This window comes from Pelodiscus sinensis, chromosome 5 (assembly GCF_049634645.1).
Source record: "Pelodiscus sinensis isolate JC-2024 chromosome 5, ASM4963464v1, whole genome shotgun sequence".
NCBI classification, from domain to species: Eukaryota; Metazoa; Chordata; order Testudines; family Trionychidae; genus Pelodiscus; species Pelodiscus sinensis.
This window is the reverse complement of record NC_134715.1, coordinates 27,277,175-27,292,975: the sequence shown is the minus strand read 5'-3', so window position 1 is coordinate 27,292,975 and position 15,801 is coordinate 27,277,175. Positions and strand designations below refer to the sequence as shown.

The 15,801-nt window shown below is 39.4% G+C and overlaps 1 protein-coding gene across 8 annotated transcripts in view; it reads left to right on the top strand.

The window, feature by feature from the left end:
• Positions 1-15,801, top strand: part of TBCK (TBC1 domain containing kinase) — a 184,130-nt gene that overhangs the window by 82,809 nt on the left and 85,520 nt on the right. For all 8 annotated transcript variants that reach the window (XM_075929700.1, XM_075929695.1, XM_075929699.1 and 5 more), the window contains 3 exons: positions 365-450; positions 9,653-9,689; positions 12,399-12,560. In XM_075929700.1, coding sequence (XP_075785815.1) covers positions 365-450; positions 9,653-9,689; positions 12,399-12,560 — 285 coding nt within the window. The remainder of the gene's footprint in view (positions 1-364; positions 451-9,652; positions 9,690-12,398; positions 12,561-15,801) is intronic.

Genomic DNA, 15,801 nt, shown 5'->3' with positions numbered 1-15,801 from the left:
GCTGTCAACAACATTGGGGTTTAAGTCAGTATAATGACTTCATTAAGGGATGTGAATTTTCTGAACTCCTGAGCGACATGGTTATACCAATATAAGTTGCTAATGTGGACCAAGACTAAGTGTGTCTGAGGAACTGTGTTCTGTTGAAGATGCACATTGCATAAATAGGAAGAGGAATACAAACTTAAAATGGCTTTTCAAAAATTAATTTTGTCCTAAATGATGATATAATAGAAAAAAATGCTATATGTGTAAAAAGAGTGCCGGCTTCCTACTGTTCCAGATACATGTTTTTCTTGAGTTAAGTGTGCAGTTGTGTGTGGTTCATTTTTTAAAATGATCTTTAACTTTGTTGTCATTTCAGAATACCTGACAGTGTTCTCCCAGATGATTGCATTCCATGATCCAGAGCTGAGTAACCATCTCAATGAAATTGGCTTTATTCCAGATGTAAGTGCTGAGGGTTCTCGTAAATACTGTATAATAAAGCTAAAGAGGAAAAAAGACTGGCCAATATAGTGGGTTACAGACAGATGGGTAAAACTTACTCTGGTGTAGAATAGACCTAACTAGGCAATATACATCACTTAAAGCTAGTGTGGCAGGGGAAGAAATGTGTTCATCTATATAAAGTTATATAGTGGCCACGGTTTCATGTAGATGAACTTCACAGGACTCTAAAAAAGAAAAATGCAAGCTCCCCGTGTGAATGGAGCACTGGGCTGCAGAATAGCCATCTAAACTCAGTAAATGATTGGGAATAGTACCGCAGAACACGTATATACTACGTATGTTCTCTGACCCATCCTTTTGCCTACCTCTATCATTATCATCCATACCAGCCTACCTGGACCCACTGAAGAAACCCATCCTCAGAGCTCCTCTGACAATGACCCCCACTGCTGGTTGTGCTACCATGGGCCTCTTAAATAAAAATTTGTATAAATAAGTGTTGTTAATTGTATTATGGTTGTAGTCAGGAGTCCCAGTCAATATCAAGACTCCACTGTGCTATTCACTCAGAAGATGCACAGCCAGAGACAGCCCTATCCTGGAGAGTCAAAAGTCAAAGAAAGATGACAAAGAAAGGGAGTAAACGGAGAATCCAAAATACATATCAGTTATGTTGTACAGCGATGCATTTTAGAAAAGTATTTGCAAATAAACGTATTGGTAATTCCCAGCTGTTCTAAACCCTGGTTACTCCTCTTAAGAGGTGTCATCCTTCAAAAATCACCTGTCACTTCAAAATATTTCTTTTCCCTGTTCAGCTTTTTAGATTAGTAAGAGAAAGGGGTGGTTTTGCACCTGTAACAAGACAGCCCAGATCCATCAAGGTGAAGGATATGCACTTCAGTAATGAGATCCGAACCAGAGTTTCGTGCTTGAGTACTAATCCTATCAGAGTAAACCCTGATTAATCTTTCATCATTGAAAGGCAGGCTCCTGCTGCAGGAAAGATTGTGTTTCCTGGCACCCTTCCATTTACTTTGGGGTCGTGTAGCTCTTAGAATATTGAAATGTTGCTGAATCTTGAATAGTTGTGAATATTGTTAGCTGATGTGGTGTCTGGATTAAATATATTACAGTGGCTATGAGATTTACATGTAAATGGAAATATTTGAAAGGTGAATTTCACACATTTTTCACACGGTGTTATTTAGTATGAACATATATAATACTTTGTCTGTTCTATATTTTGCTAAAAATTCTAAATGCAAAATCCATCCATTGTTAAGGGAAAATAAACAAGGAAATGAGCCACATTGCTAGAAGGGAAACTGTATTAATAAATTATTCTGAATAGTCTTCAGCTGCAAATAATGGCAGCTAGACACAGTTGTCAGCTGGACATTAAAAGAGATGACAAGCTCTGGCTGCAGTTACTTAATATCATATCGTTAATGCTGCTCTTATAGTATGCACTTCACATTGGAGTCAGTGATATGTGGGAAGTATCTGTATTAAGGCTTCATCCAATTAGAATTAAAAGAACACTGTTACCGCCAATATATTTTTTTTGTTCTTTTAAACTATGTGTTTTCAGCTACCCTTAAAAATCAGAATTAAATTGTTCTTTCTTAAATATAATATTCCCTCTTGCAAGCACATGCTTGTTCAGTCATGAGTGCTTGATGGCTCGTTTTTAATTTTCATTTAATAGGAAGCAGTTGTTTTGTATTTTACATATTTGTGGTAGGAGATGGGGATGGAAATAAATTTAACTCTTTACTTTCATCTTGCATGCTCATGGGTACTCTGTCCTCGTCTTTCAGGCACTTATGAATGTTCTTAACGTGAAGCATACATTCACTTAAGCACTTACACAGTGCTACAGAAAGTAAAATTAAGCATGTGCATAAGTGTTTAGAAGATCAGGTCCTTCGTTACTAGTATCTGGCTAGGGCACTGATTTAGGAGGCACAAAATTTGAGTTTTATCATAGATTAGTCATCTCAGGAGGTCATCTAGTCCAATCCTCAAATCAAAGCCCTGGCTTGAATAATTTAGTTGGGGTTGGTCCTGCTTTGTCAAGCCTGGCCTTAAAAACTTCTTAAGTATGGAGATTCACTACCTTCCTAAGCAACACATTCCAGTGCTTCACCATCCACCTAGTGAAGTAATTCTTCCTAATACAGGTAGTCCCCGGGTTACGTACAAGATAGGGACTGTAGGTTTGTTCTTAAGTTGAATCTGTATGTAAGTCGGAACTGGCGTCCAGATTCAGCCGCTGCTGAAACTGATCAGTTTCAACAGCGGTTGAATCTGGATGCCAGTTATGATTTACATACAGATTCGACTTAAGAACCCCAGGCATCCCCAAGTCAGCTGCTGCTGAAACTGATCAGCAGCTGATTCCAGGAAGCCCGGGGCAGGGGCTTTCTGTAGTCAGCCACTGGTCAGTTTCAGCAGCGGCTGACTTGGGGACGCCTGGGGCAGAGCAGCTGGGGTGCTGCTGGGTTGGTCCAGTAGCGCCGCCGCTCCTCGGCGCTACTGGACCAACCCAGCAGCACCCAAGCTGCTCTGCCCCAGGCGTCCTGATTCACCGCTGCTGAATCTGACCAGCAGTGGCTGAATCAGAATGCCTGGGGCAGAACAGCTGGGGTGCTGCCCAGTTGGTCCAGTAGCGCCCAGAGCGGCGCTACGGGACCAATTGGCAGCGCCCCAGCTGCTGTACCACAGGTGTCCGCAGCAAAGCCACGGAGCACGGGGGCAGCGGGACAGCCCAGACGCGCCGTGGCTGTCCTGCTGCCCTCGGGCTCCGCGGCTTTGCTCTGCTTTGCCGTCCCCCGTCCCCCTGGTCTGCAGACCAGGTGGATGGGGGGGGGGGCAAAGCAGAGCCAAGCCGCGGAGCACGCGGGCAGCGGACAGCCCAGACGCGTCTGGGCTGTCAGCTGATCGCGCGCTCCGCGGCTTGGCTCTGCTTTGCCCCCCCCCCCTCTGGTCTGCAGACCAGGGGAAAGGGGGGGGGGCAAAGCAGAGCCAAACAGAGCCAAGCCGCGGAGCGCGCGATCAGCTGACAGCCCAGACGCGTCTGGGCTGTCAGCTGGCCGGGCACTCCGCGGATTGGCTCTGCTTTCCCGTCCCCCTGGTGTGCAGTCCAGGGGGTCGGGGGGGGGGGGCAAAGCAGAGCCAAGCCTCGGAGCGCGTGGGCAGCGGACAGGGCTGTCCGCTGCCCACGTGTTCCGCCGCTTTGCTTCCTCTCCCTGGTCTGCTGGAGACCAGGGAGAGGAGCGGCCCCGTTCGTAACTGCGGATCCGACGTAAGTCGGGGACTGCCTGTATCCAACTTAATCTTGCCGTTCTGCCACAATGTTGCTTGATTAACCAGGGCAAATAATTTTAATTCTCTATGTTTGCCTTCCATTTTGTCACAAGAACTCCATGAGGCCAAAAATGAGATTCAGAAAAGGGCCATATAAATGATGAGTCATCAGGAATAAGCAGGGCTGTTAAAATTGTATAAACTTTGAAAGGGACATTAAACATTATGGCCTAAAGCCTGAAGCAGTATTTAACTTCAGTGTTTAGGAGGAGACCTAATGTAGGTGGCAGACTATCTCAGATTTGTCCCCATTAGGATTCTTATGCTTTCTGAAGCACCTGGAGTGGCCTTTGTAAGAGACAGTATACAGAGAGGTTATGGACATTGGGGTGTCATCTGGTATGACAATTCATATGTTCTTGTGTTGGTTTCTGAGGAAAAATGTTTGTTTTACCAAAGTTATGACATTTGAAAAATCACACTAAATATGTGCAATAGATATGTTTATCCACTCTATAAATTTGTCACTTCCTTTAAAGAAATTTATATCATGTGTTGGCAATTACAGAAATTAAGGGTTTGTTTTGGTTTGGTTTGGTTTTTTTGTGTGGTTTTTTTTTGTGGTTTTTTTTAAAGCTCTGCCTTGCCAATTAATAAAAACACTAAGCCAGTTGTCTTCAGACTTGGGGTGGTTGATGGATGATGGTGATGGTAATTATTCCTAAAATATATTTTACTCTTATGTAGTAATAGCCTCTCACAACTTTAACGCTACCTTAACATAATTTTTGTCTGGGAATTTCCTTCTCCAAATGGATGCCCTAATAGGTAAATCTACTTTTTGTAAATTGTCAGAAAAATCATGACACATTCAAATGCATTAATTTTGGGGAGGATAGGTTGTATTCTTCATAGATGAAAAAGTGGTGGAAATCCCTGTTTTTATATGTATGACTAAATTGAAGTTTATCTATTAAACAATGAAAATTATGGGACTACAACTCATGATCTCAGACTATTTCTCAGAGAAGTGTTCTTTCACAGTTGTAATAAGTGTATGCTTTGAGTCATTGTTTTTATTCTTTTTTTGTATGGAAGTTTAGATCTGTTTTTCTATATTACTTATGGTGCTTCTATACTGCAGCCTTAGCTTTTTGAGCTACGCAAATTGCGTAGCTTATTTCGAGTGTTAATTTTGAAATAGCTTGTTTTGAAATTTGGCGCTGTCTACACAGCGCTTATTTCAGAATAAATCGCTATTCCGAAATGTCCATTAGTCCTTGTGGAATGAGGTTTATGAGGATGTCAGAATAGTGAGCCTGTTATATTTCAAAATAACAGGTGAGCGTAAAAGATACAGAATAGCTAGTTTGGGATACGTGTAGTATAGCCTTAGTGTCTACAAAGTTCACATATTGTTCTTATAGAATGTTGCATAAAATTTCTTTTAAATATTGAGCAGTTCTCATTTGCAAGGAAGATGTAGGGCGACCTTACCTGTCTGCAAACCCATGGCAGTTTGAGCTTCAGGGGAAAAGGGTTGAAAATGACTGCAGTGAAAGTTTTAACTTAGAGTCCTAGGGCATAGTTATTCTATCCTGAGGTTGCTAGGGGGCAGTATATACTAAGAATATCCTTAGAGTAGCCTTAAAGTAAAGCTTTGACTAGGTAAATAGTCCAGCATATTTGTTTTTTTAAATTTAAGTTTGTGAGGCAAGTACTTTAAACTAAATGCATATTGTTCTCCTTTTGGATCTTCATTTTCCACTTTTGACCTTCTTGAACAATGTAGTATGTGCTTTCTTGTTTGCATTAAAAACACTGGAGTTAAATTATTATAATCTTTTTATAGTTATCTATTTCCTTTCATGTTGTAGCATTATATTTTAGAGAATGACAAGGATAACTTCCCCTTTAACTCAGATAGTAATTTCCCTTATAACTACCTGCTACTTTAAGATTGTCTGGCCTAATTTCATATTAGGTAATTGTCAGGATTAGTGACTGATGTTTGTAGTCAGATCTGTGTTTTAGGGTAAAAGTTTTTGACTGTTCGTTATACTTATAGTGTATTAGTGTTTATTGTTATGTCCAATTTAGCATGTTTTTTTTCTTTTACCTATTGAAAAAATGTATACACAGCTGTAGGTGTTTGTATTTACATTTGTATGTATAATTTCTAATGTATGTAAATCTACTCAGTTAATACAGCTCATGAGGCTGAACTAATCTACTTCAGTTCTCAATTAAATAATTTACAAACAAGGGGGATTCAACAAAAAACAGTAATTGTTGTGTGGATGTTTGGACTCAGGCTGGAGTCCAAGCTCTGGGACTCCATGAAGGTGGAGAGTCCCCAGAGTTTAGGCTGCAGCCTTAAATGTAGCTGCACAACAATTTTTAGTCCAGAGCCCAAGCCTACAAGCCTGAGTCAGCTGACCCAGGCTATCTGTGTCCATGCCACAGATCTAATCTCCTTGTAGCTGGACCTATACAGGAGCCTCTAGCTATGCTGAATGCTTTCTTTTCTAGTGGATATACTGCATTTTGTTGTATATGAACAAATGATTAAACGTGATGAGAGGGCACAAAACTGATACAGGGTTTTCATGCGTGGTAATATGAGGAATATGAAGTTTTTTATGGAATGCTTTCCAAAAATACATTTGTGGGAGCAGATTGTGTGGATGTATCACAACAACGAGTAGAAGAATTTTTACTGTCAGAATGTGAGCCTTTTGCTATAGTGAGGTCCATTCAAAAAGACTTCTGTGAATGCTGACAATACTGTCAATTTAGTCATTTCATTTTTTCTGCTACTAGTGTTAAAAGTTGTTTTAGAAGAAAGATGCATCTAAAGTGGCTTTTATGATAAACTTTGGAGAGCTCTGTGTCAAGGAGCACTTTGGCAGATATACCTTCATCAATTCAACAACCCCACTGCCTGAACCAGTTAAGAGTGTACAGGCAGTCCCCGGGTTACATGGATCCGACTTACATCGGATCCCTACTTACAAACAGGGTGAGGCAACCCCGCACTAGCTGCTTCCCCCCAGCAGACCAGGGAGACGCAAAGCTAGCGCCCCCCCCCCCCCCCCCCCCCCAGCAGACCAGGGAGACGCAGAGCGGCTTTTCTCAACAGACACCTCAGCTTGAGAATAAAGGACTGAGGGAAGTGAGGTGTGGGAGAATAAAACTGAGCTCTGGAGAAATGTTTAGTAGTTTCCCCTACAGTATGTACCATTTCTGACTTACATACAAATTCAACTTAAGAACAAACTTACAGTCCCTATCTTGTACGTAACCCGGGGACTGCCTGTATTAAAATAGAAACACACACTTGTTCATTTAGTCAATAGGAATAAGAAAATGCAAAATGAAGGCTCTTTAGCAGCACTGACTTGTGCGTTTTTTGACATAAATGTAATGTATTAAGCTATACATCTAACTAAAACGAACCTATCCAGAAATGGAAAATATTGGATATGTACAGGTCAGTTGAGTTAAATTTGATATTGGAATTTAACCTTTGCATTCATGACCTGCAGTGATTTTCTGTAGAACTTCAACTTAGTATCCACATAGATTTTTGCCTTTAATTTTGTAAGCATTTTCCTTAATATTAAGAAACCCTTGAAGATGGTATGAGTACATAAACTGTCCCGGTTACCAAAGAGGGCATAACTTTTTAACTGCCTTTCATATTTATAGCGGCATAAGTGCATAAAGTAAACTATTTGAAAGACTTGTTGCACCATAAAATATTTAAGGACCAGGAAGCCTCATAGCAGAGTAAGTACAGGCAGTCCCCGAGTTACGTAGATCCGACTTACGTCGGATCCGCACTTACGAACGGGGCTCTCTCGCCCCGGAGCTCGCAGGCAGCGGGACCGCCCAGAGCGCAGCGGTCCCGCCTCCTCAACCTCCGAGGCGAGGAAAGCTGCTCCGGGTGCCCATGGTCTGCTGGGGACCGTCTCCAGCAGACCAGGGACACCTGGAGCAAAGCCTGGGAGGCGAGGAGTCCCGCGCCTCAGAGGCTTTGCTCTGGCAAAGCCGGGGAGGCGCGGGACTCGGCCGCCGCTGCGGCTTTGCTCTCCGTGTCCCTGGTCTATGGGGGGGGAGAGGGTGCAGCTAGTGGCCCCTTCCCCCAGCTGACCAGGGAGACGTGGAGCAAAGCCCCGGGCCTGTGGTAGAGCAGGTGGGGCGCTGCCGGTTGGTCCCGCAGCACCGCTCCTTGGCGCTACTGGACCAACCCGGCAGCACCCCAGCTGCTCTGCCCCAGGTGTCCCCAAGTCAGCCGCTGCTGAAACTGACCAGCGCTGACTACAGGAAGCCCCAGCCCTGGGGCTTCCTGGAATCAGCCGCTGATCAGTTTCAGCAGCAGCTGACTTGGGGATGCCTGGGGTTCTTAAGTTGAATCTGTATGTAAGTCAGAACTGGTGTCCAGATTCAGCCGCTGTTGAAACTGATCAGTTTCAGCAGCGGCTGAATCTGGAGGCCAGTTCCGACTTACATACAGATTCAACTTAAGAACAAACCTACAGTCCCTATCTTGTACGTAACCCGGGGACTGCCTGTACTTGAGTCACCATAAATCTTCAGGTGACATAAATTTTAAGCATAAGCGCCTAAACTGCTAATAGCATATAATACATCAATAAGTGTTTTAAGGCTGAATTGTACCTATTGTTCATTGGAAAAAAAAATCACACAATACATTAAAATCACATTTAATAGATGATCTTACATAAAGAAACAGATAGCCTGGTGCTCTTCTCAATAATCCTGAACACTCTAGGGATGCGAAAGGTTAATCAGTAATCTCCCAAAATGGGTAATGCTTACCAATTCCAGTTAGGGTCTGGGGAGCTGCTTCAGCCCCGACCGCAGGCAGGGGCTGCTCCAGCCAGCCAGAGCAACCTTTGTCCGTAGCGGGCCCAGCCTGGTTCCCTCCTTCACCCCCGCCCCTCCCCATCTCTTTCCACACCAGATTAAACTTTGGCTCACCAGAAGTGGGGCTGGCAGCTCTTGCTGACTCTGCTTCTGGGGAAGTGGCTTTGCTGCGATGCGAAAGTCTTCTCTCCAGGACCAGGGTGGGGCCAGCAAGGGCTGGTGGCCCTACTCCCAAGGAGGCTTCACTATGGGCTCTACAGTCTAAAACTTATTTAAAATAGTAATAGAAGTGTAGCCGTGTTAGTCCTGCATTTTGCTTCAGCTCAGAGGAAGTGGGTCTGGCCCACGAAAGCTCATCATCTAATAAACCATCTTGTTAGTCTTTAAAGTGCTACATAGTCCTGCATTTTGCTAAAACTTATTTAAGCTTTATATTGCAGAGCCCACAGCTCCATCTAACCATGTAAGATTTTCAGCGGTTACACGGTTACCTTTTTAACTGACTTTCTACTTCCCTTGAACACTTACGCCTTGCTGAGTGTTCGGCTGCATAGAACAATTTCTTCTTGTTTATAACTTTGTTATCCAAACTATTTTGTTTTTCCTACGTGGCTATGTACTAGTCAGTGAAGATTCTTTGCCAAGTTTCAGATGCCCAAGATGTGTAATTTGAAGTTATTTGTATATGTAAGTGGGATGCAAAGATGGGAACTGTGATAAAACAAGTGTGTGTTTTTTTTTATTTTAATTGAATTTAAAAGTGCCTGAAATTATGCTGCTCAGCCTTTTGTAAATAAACAAAACAAACTTCTTTAACCAAAGGAAAATTCATGGAAAATTCAGCCCCAAATGTGAAGTTATCTGTGTTACAATTTCCTGAAAGTGAAACTGAACTTGAAATACTATACAGCTCTAAATGTAATAGAAATTCAATCTTGACAAGACCCTTAGATCATAACAAAATGTGTTTTTTATCCCTTTTTTTTTCTTGTAGTTGTATGCCATTCCTTGGTTTCTCACAATGTTTACACGTGAGTATATTTTCTTTGATTAAATAGCAACACTTCCTCATATTTAACTTCTCCCATTTTTCCATAGAATATACATTTCATTTTAAAAGAGACGACTATAGAGCCTTCATTCTTAGAAGGCTAGTTCAGATTCACCCCAGGTTAACTGGAGTCCATAGGGATATAAATTCATATCCAATGTTAACTGAATCCCAGTCTTTCAATATATCTGTGAGAGAACCAATGTCTTCTATCTTTAGATAAAAAAACCCAAAAAAACCTCCTGTTCAGAAATTTCAGTTCCAGGCTTCCCCTAGTTATAATTTCCTGTCTCTTTTTCAAACATCATCATCTTAATCTGTTTATTGTTCCTCTCTCAGTTAGTAAATCACTCTGGTTACCCCCACAATAGTATCAGTCAGTAGCTACCCATAAGAATGGTCATACTAGATGTGACATTATTAGATTTTTGTGGTGAGTGTTGCACCCACTGTTTTATGTTTGCCCCAAGTTTTGTACAAAGTTGGCCAAGTGAGGTATCTATTGAAAGCTTATGCTTTGCTGGTTCTGTATGATTTTTGTTGACGAAGTTATGAATGCTGGCTATATACTGGTATTTTAAGTCCTAGAAGGACTGATGACCTATCCTAACACAGGATATACTCCAGAGACTTTTAAGATATCACTTTATTCCAGCTCTACTCCAAGCCTGAACCAGAAACTTTGTATCTGGTATATGTAATTTGTTTCCTTAAACAATTTTAAGGGAACATCTCTCTCTTATTACAAACCTTCATATTTTAGATTCTCAGGGACTGGCACAGCATGCTCTTTTGGTTAAGATCTGAGGTATAAATAGATCTGGGAATGTAGCTGGTTCTTTGGGATCAGAAGAAACTGTTCTGATTTGGTGAGATTGGTTTTCATAACCTCACATCCGTGTAAGTGTGATACTGGTTGTGTCACAGGAAATGCTGGAGTGTTTGAGTGGATTTCTTGTGAGACTTCTTGCTAGCCAGTGTGGCAAACAGAAGTGCTCTTTGTAACTGGTTTGGTACCTTACAGTGAAAGACCCCCAGTCTTGGGCGGTAAGTAGCCCTCTTTCTAAGCAATTCACTCTTATTTGATTTCTCAGTGGTGCCCCAAAACCTGTTCTATTACACTGAGTCAGACCAGTGCACCTATCTCAGTATCCTGTCTGTGACAGTGGCCAGTGCCAGATGCTTCAGAGGGAAAGAACAAAACAAGGTGATTTTGAGTGATACCCAACTTCTAGCTGTTGGTGGTTTATTCCTTGAGGATGATCTTTGTGTCCCTGAGCATCATGACTAATGGCCACTGATAGATCTGTCTTCTATGTACTTATTTATTTTTTCAACCAAGTTACACATCACAGTATCAATTGCAATGAATTCCACTGCATTATGTCAAGAAGTGCTTCATTATGTTTGTTTTAATATCTGCTGCTTACTCAATTAACCAGGTTATCCCTAGTTTGGAGTTAGGTGATGGGGGAAATCACACTTTTAGTCACTTTGTTCATACATTTCCGGATTTTATAGATCTCTTGTGTCATACTCTATATAGCTTGCCTGACAACTGGCACTTTTTCTTGTTCTTTGAAGTAGGAGTCAGTAGTGAAAGATGAAGCCCTTATCTAGAGAGGAAAATCTTCATGTAAAATTTGTCACATTTAAAAAAAATATAGTCAGTTTTTGAGGTGAGAAAGTGATAGTGACTTTGTGATGAAGGCCAACATATGCAAATGCACCTTCATTATATAAACCATTAATTTACTATTACACAGACCTATTACTAATGTACAATGATTTTAGGATGTTGCTCAGGTAAAAGGAATATTGCCCCTGAATAAATTTAAATGAGACAGACTGTTCGGTATGGAGATTATTATAATGTGTTATTTTAGATGTAAGAGAGGAATAATTCAAAGTACTTCTTCCTCCTTCTCCAAGATATGTTTTCCAGTTTCATAGCAGATGATATTGGGGGTATTTAAAAACATTAACAGAGCAAAATATTCCTATTGGGAAAATACTGTAAGTTTTGTATGCTGGTGAAATGTCAGAGTCAAAGGTTGCCTGTGCAACAAGCAGTGTCATCTCTTGACCACAACTAGTACATTCTGTTAAACCTTTTGTGAGCACAGCAATTCTGCCACGTTTTCCTCTAATGACAAATAGTGAATTAATACTTTTATCCTACCCAACATGCTTTAAATAATTTTATCAGGAGTATTTTATGCACACATTGCCATTAGTCCTTTTTTCCGTCTGAAAGAAAAGATTCAGAATGTCTTCACAGGAGAAAAATCCCTGCTGAAAGCTCAATCAGCTAAGAATTATTGCATACTATTTGTTTTTCACACTTGCCCTTCTCCCCACCCTCATTAGTAGCCTTGTGCATAATTACTGATTGTTCCAAACGAGACAAAAATATCCCTAAAACTGTGTACTTTTGATCAGAAAAAGAAAATAATCCACAAAAGTAGATATTTAATATTGAAGTAAAATGTTCATTGCCATAGGGAATAATAAATCTCCATATGAAAACGAATCTATAGCTAAACAAGTTTAGGCTTGTTTGTTCCCAAATTAAAAAGGAGTAACTTTTTAGGCAATAATAAAACTTGTAGACTGTTAGTCATGTATATTTTAAAAACTTAACATTGTTTATCATAATCAATGTTTTGTTGCCTATGCTGTTTTGTAGATGTCTTCCCATTGCACAAAATTTTTCATCTGTGGGATACATTACTACTTGGGAATTCTTCCTTCCCGTTCTGCATTGGAGTAGCTATTCTGCAGCAGCTGCGGGACCGGCTTCTGGCTAATGGATTCAATGAATGCATTCTGCTCTTTTCAGATTTACCAGGTATATAAACGGTGACTTTTTCTTTTCTGTATGTTATTTTAAAATATTCTGTTGCCCATATTTATGTTTGTCAAATCTAATTTTCCAAACCCCTGAAAGGGTTATGGAAACTTATGATAGTGTTTAGGACCTGGGACATAGTCCAGTGAATTCAAGAAAGTCTCTATTTTGTTCAGGGGTGCATGGGCAGGTTCTGTTATTTGGATTCAAATAAACCGTGGAGAAATCAGTCAAATTTAAAATAATTAATTAATTCAAAAATTTAAATTACTGGTTGCCATGTCACAAACAGGAAATGGTGAAGTTAGTCAAATTTATCCTTAATGAATTACTCTGCTCTGCTCAGTTCACTGTTACTATGGTTATCCCAGTATATGGCATTAGCCCTAGACTTCCCTCGTTCAGGATTACATTTCTTGCTACAGAAGCAGTCATTAGAGCAGGAATACAAAAAGTAGTTTAAAAGCCAATAAAGAAGCATTGTTTAAAGCAGTCCACAGTTGAAATTCAAAGCTTATAAGAGACTGTTTGCATAGAAGTGAAGCTACTCCAGTTGAGGTCCCCTTAGTCACTGATCAGCAGCTCTCCCCGCTTTTTAGTGGATACTTATGTGACTTAGTTAAATACAAACAACCTGTATCACCTGAAAATGTAACAGTCCAGCATGAGACTACGGCCTTACTTCTGAGCAAAACCTTATTGGATAATAAAAAATATTTGAACTAAATAAACTTAAACTGGAAGATATATTTTCATTAACTTGCATTTAATCAACATTCAGATAGCGCTTAAAATATATAAAATACTGCTCTGCATAATTATTTATTGTTATTTTTTGGGCACATCAATTTGCTGTAATACCATCATACCAGATTTCAAGATCTACTTGCAATGTGATGGTTTTATTTTTTAAGAGAACTGTTTTTTGAACCATCAAGATAGGCGATAACTAAATAATTTTGTCTCCCTCACCCATCATTTCTGTACTCTCCTCTTTCCTGATGTATATTTTACCATTGTTTCTCTGTTACTTTGTCATTTATGCACTAGTCTTACAAACACGTACATGCTTAAAACTTTAATGCTGTGAGTAAATGAAATCAGTGGAACTATTCACAGTAATAAGATGAAGTAAACTCACAAACATTTATGGGATCAGGGCTTTAAGATACTAAACTTCTTATAGCAAAGAGCTGCAGGTTAGATTAAAATTGTTTAAAGAAACAAGAAGAAAATCAGATTTTATTTAATTTATCAGATTTGTTAAGCATTTAAATAGAATGCAAGTTCATTTTTTTTAAAAGTTGTATAAATTAAATTTGAAATGAATACCCTAAGTTAAGGCCTAACTTTATTCTAATCTAGTAAAAATGTTTAAATTAAAAAATTATTGAGCAGTATGTGTTGCTGCATAGTTGTAAAGGAAGACAGACCAGTGAATTGGTGGAAGTCACTGGCTAAACATCTACAACAAGAGTGTGCTGAAGAGCTAAACCAGCTTTTGACAATAGTACTTGCTTTTGTGGGCTCAGAGAGAATATTTTTTTCATTTTAAATTTATTCAGCTAGTTGAGTTCAAAGACTAGCTCATTCAAAGTTAAGAAACTAATTGGGAGTTGAAAAAACACGAATGTTGCCTTTCTTCTTCAAATCCCTGAATAAAAGCTAGATGTGAAAGGATAAGATTGACAAGTTCTGTAGTCTTAAAGAACATAGTGACCAAAAACAAATCAGTTCATTCCAATAACTACAGCTATATTTTCCTTTGTTTAATTAATCAGTTTTAGATAGAAAACATGGTTTGATAAACCTTTCTTCTTATGTATCCAATTACAGTATTTTTTTATTTAATACAAATATTAAATGCGGGTTATATACTTTTTAATTGAATGCAGATTTCTTACAAACAGTTTGATGCACATCAAAATTTAAAAATTAACGTTTAGTTAATAAGAAATGTACCATTCACCGTTCCCTAATATAGTAAAAATGTAAAAAATTATTAATCTGATTTAATGCAAGCTAAGCTATTCCATTGCTTAAATAAATATGTACAGGTAGTAAAAGGAAGCACCAAATTCAGGGTAAAAGCTCTTGATAGAGCCATAGAGTCTAAGGCCAGAAAGGACCATTTTGATCCTTTGACCTTCTATCTAATACAAGCCATAGAACTGGCCCCAAAATAATTCCTGTGGCATATCTTTTAGGAAAATATCAAATTTTCATTTAAAATTACCCGTGATGGAAAATTCGTAACACCTTCTGGGAATTTGTTTCAGTGATTAATTATTGTCATGGTTAATAATTGTACTTTATATCCAGTCTGAATTTGTCTAGCTTCTTCTTTCAGACATTGGATTGTGTTACACCTTCATTTGCTAGACTAATGAGCCCATTATTAAATATTTATTTCCTGTGTAAATATCTACAATCTGTAATCAAGTCACCCGTTAATCTTCCCTTTTTTCTTAAACTAAATAGATGGAGCTTATTGAATCTACCACTATAAAATGTTTTTTCTAATCCTTCATTTGTTCCTGTGGCTCTTCTCTGAACCCCTTCCAATTTATCAATGTTCTTGTTTAATTGTGGGCACCAAAACTGGATACAGATTCCAGCAATGGTCACACCAGTGCCATAGAAGTAAAATAACCACTCTACTCTTACTTGGGATTCCTTGTTTATGCATTGACCACACCTTCGTACTGGGAACTGATGTTCAGATGCTTTTCAACTACAATCCCCAGATCTTTTGTAGAGTCTCTGCTTCCCAGAATAGAGTTTTTCCAATGCTCTAAATATGGTTGAGATTCTTAGACAAACATTTATTGTTTGTTGTACCAAGTTTACGAAGTGTTTCAGATGACTCTGAATCAGTAATCTGTTCTCTCCCTCTCTACCAAGTTTTGCATCATTTGCAGACGTGATCAGTGATGCATTTTATATTCACTTTCATATTAGATTATTGATAAAATGTTGAATAGTGTAAGGCCAAGAACGGATACCAGTAGCACTGTCCTGATTTTCACCCGCTTGATGACAATTTTCCATTTACAATTACATTTTTGAGACCTATCATTTAGCCAGTTTGTACTCTATGTAATGTGTGCTATGCTAATTATATATTCTAGTTTATTAATCAAAATGTTGTGCAGTAACAAGTACAGAAGTATATTAGAACTATATTGACTTTATCAACTAAACCTGTAATGTCATCAGAAAAGATATCAGGTTAGTTTAA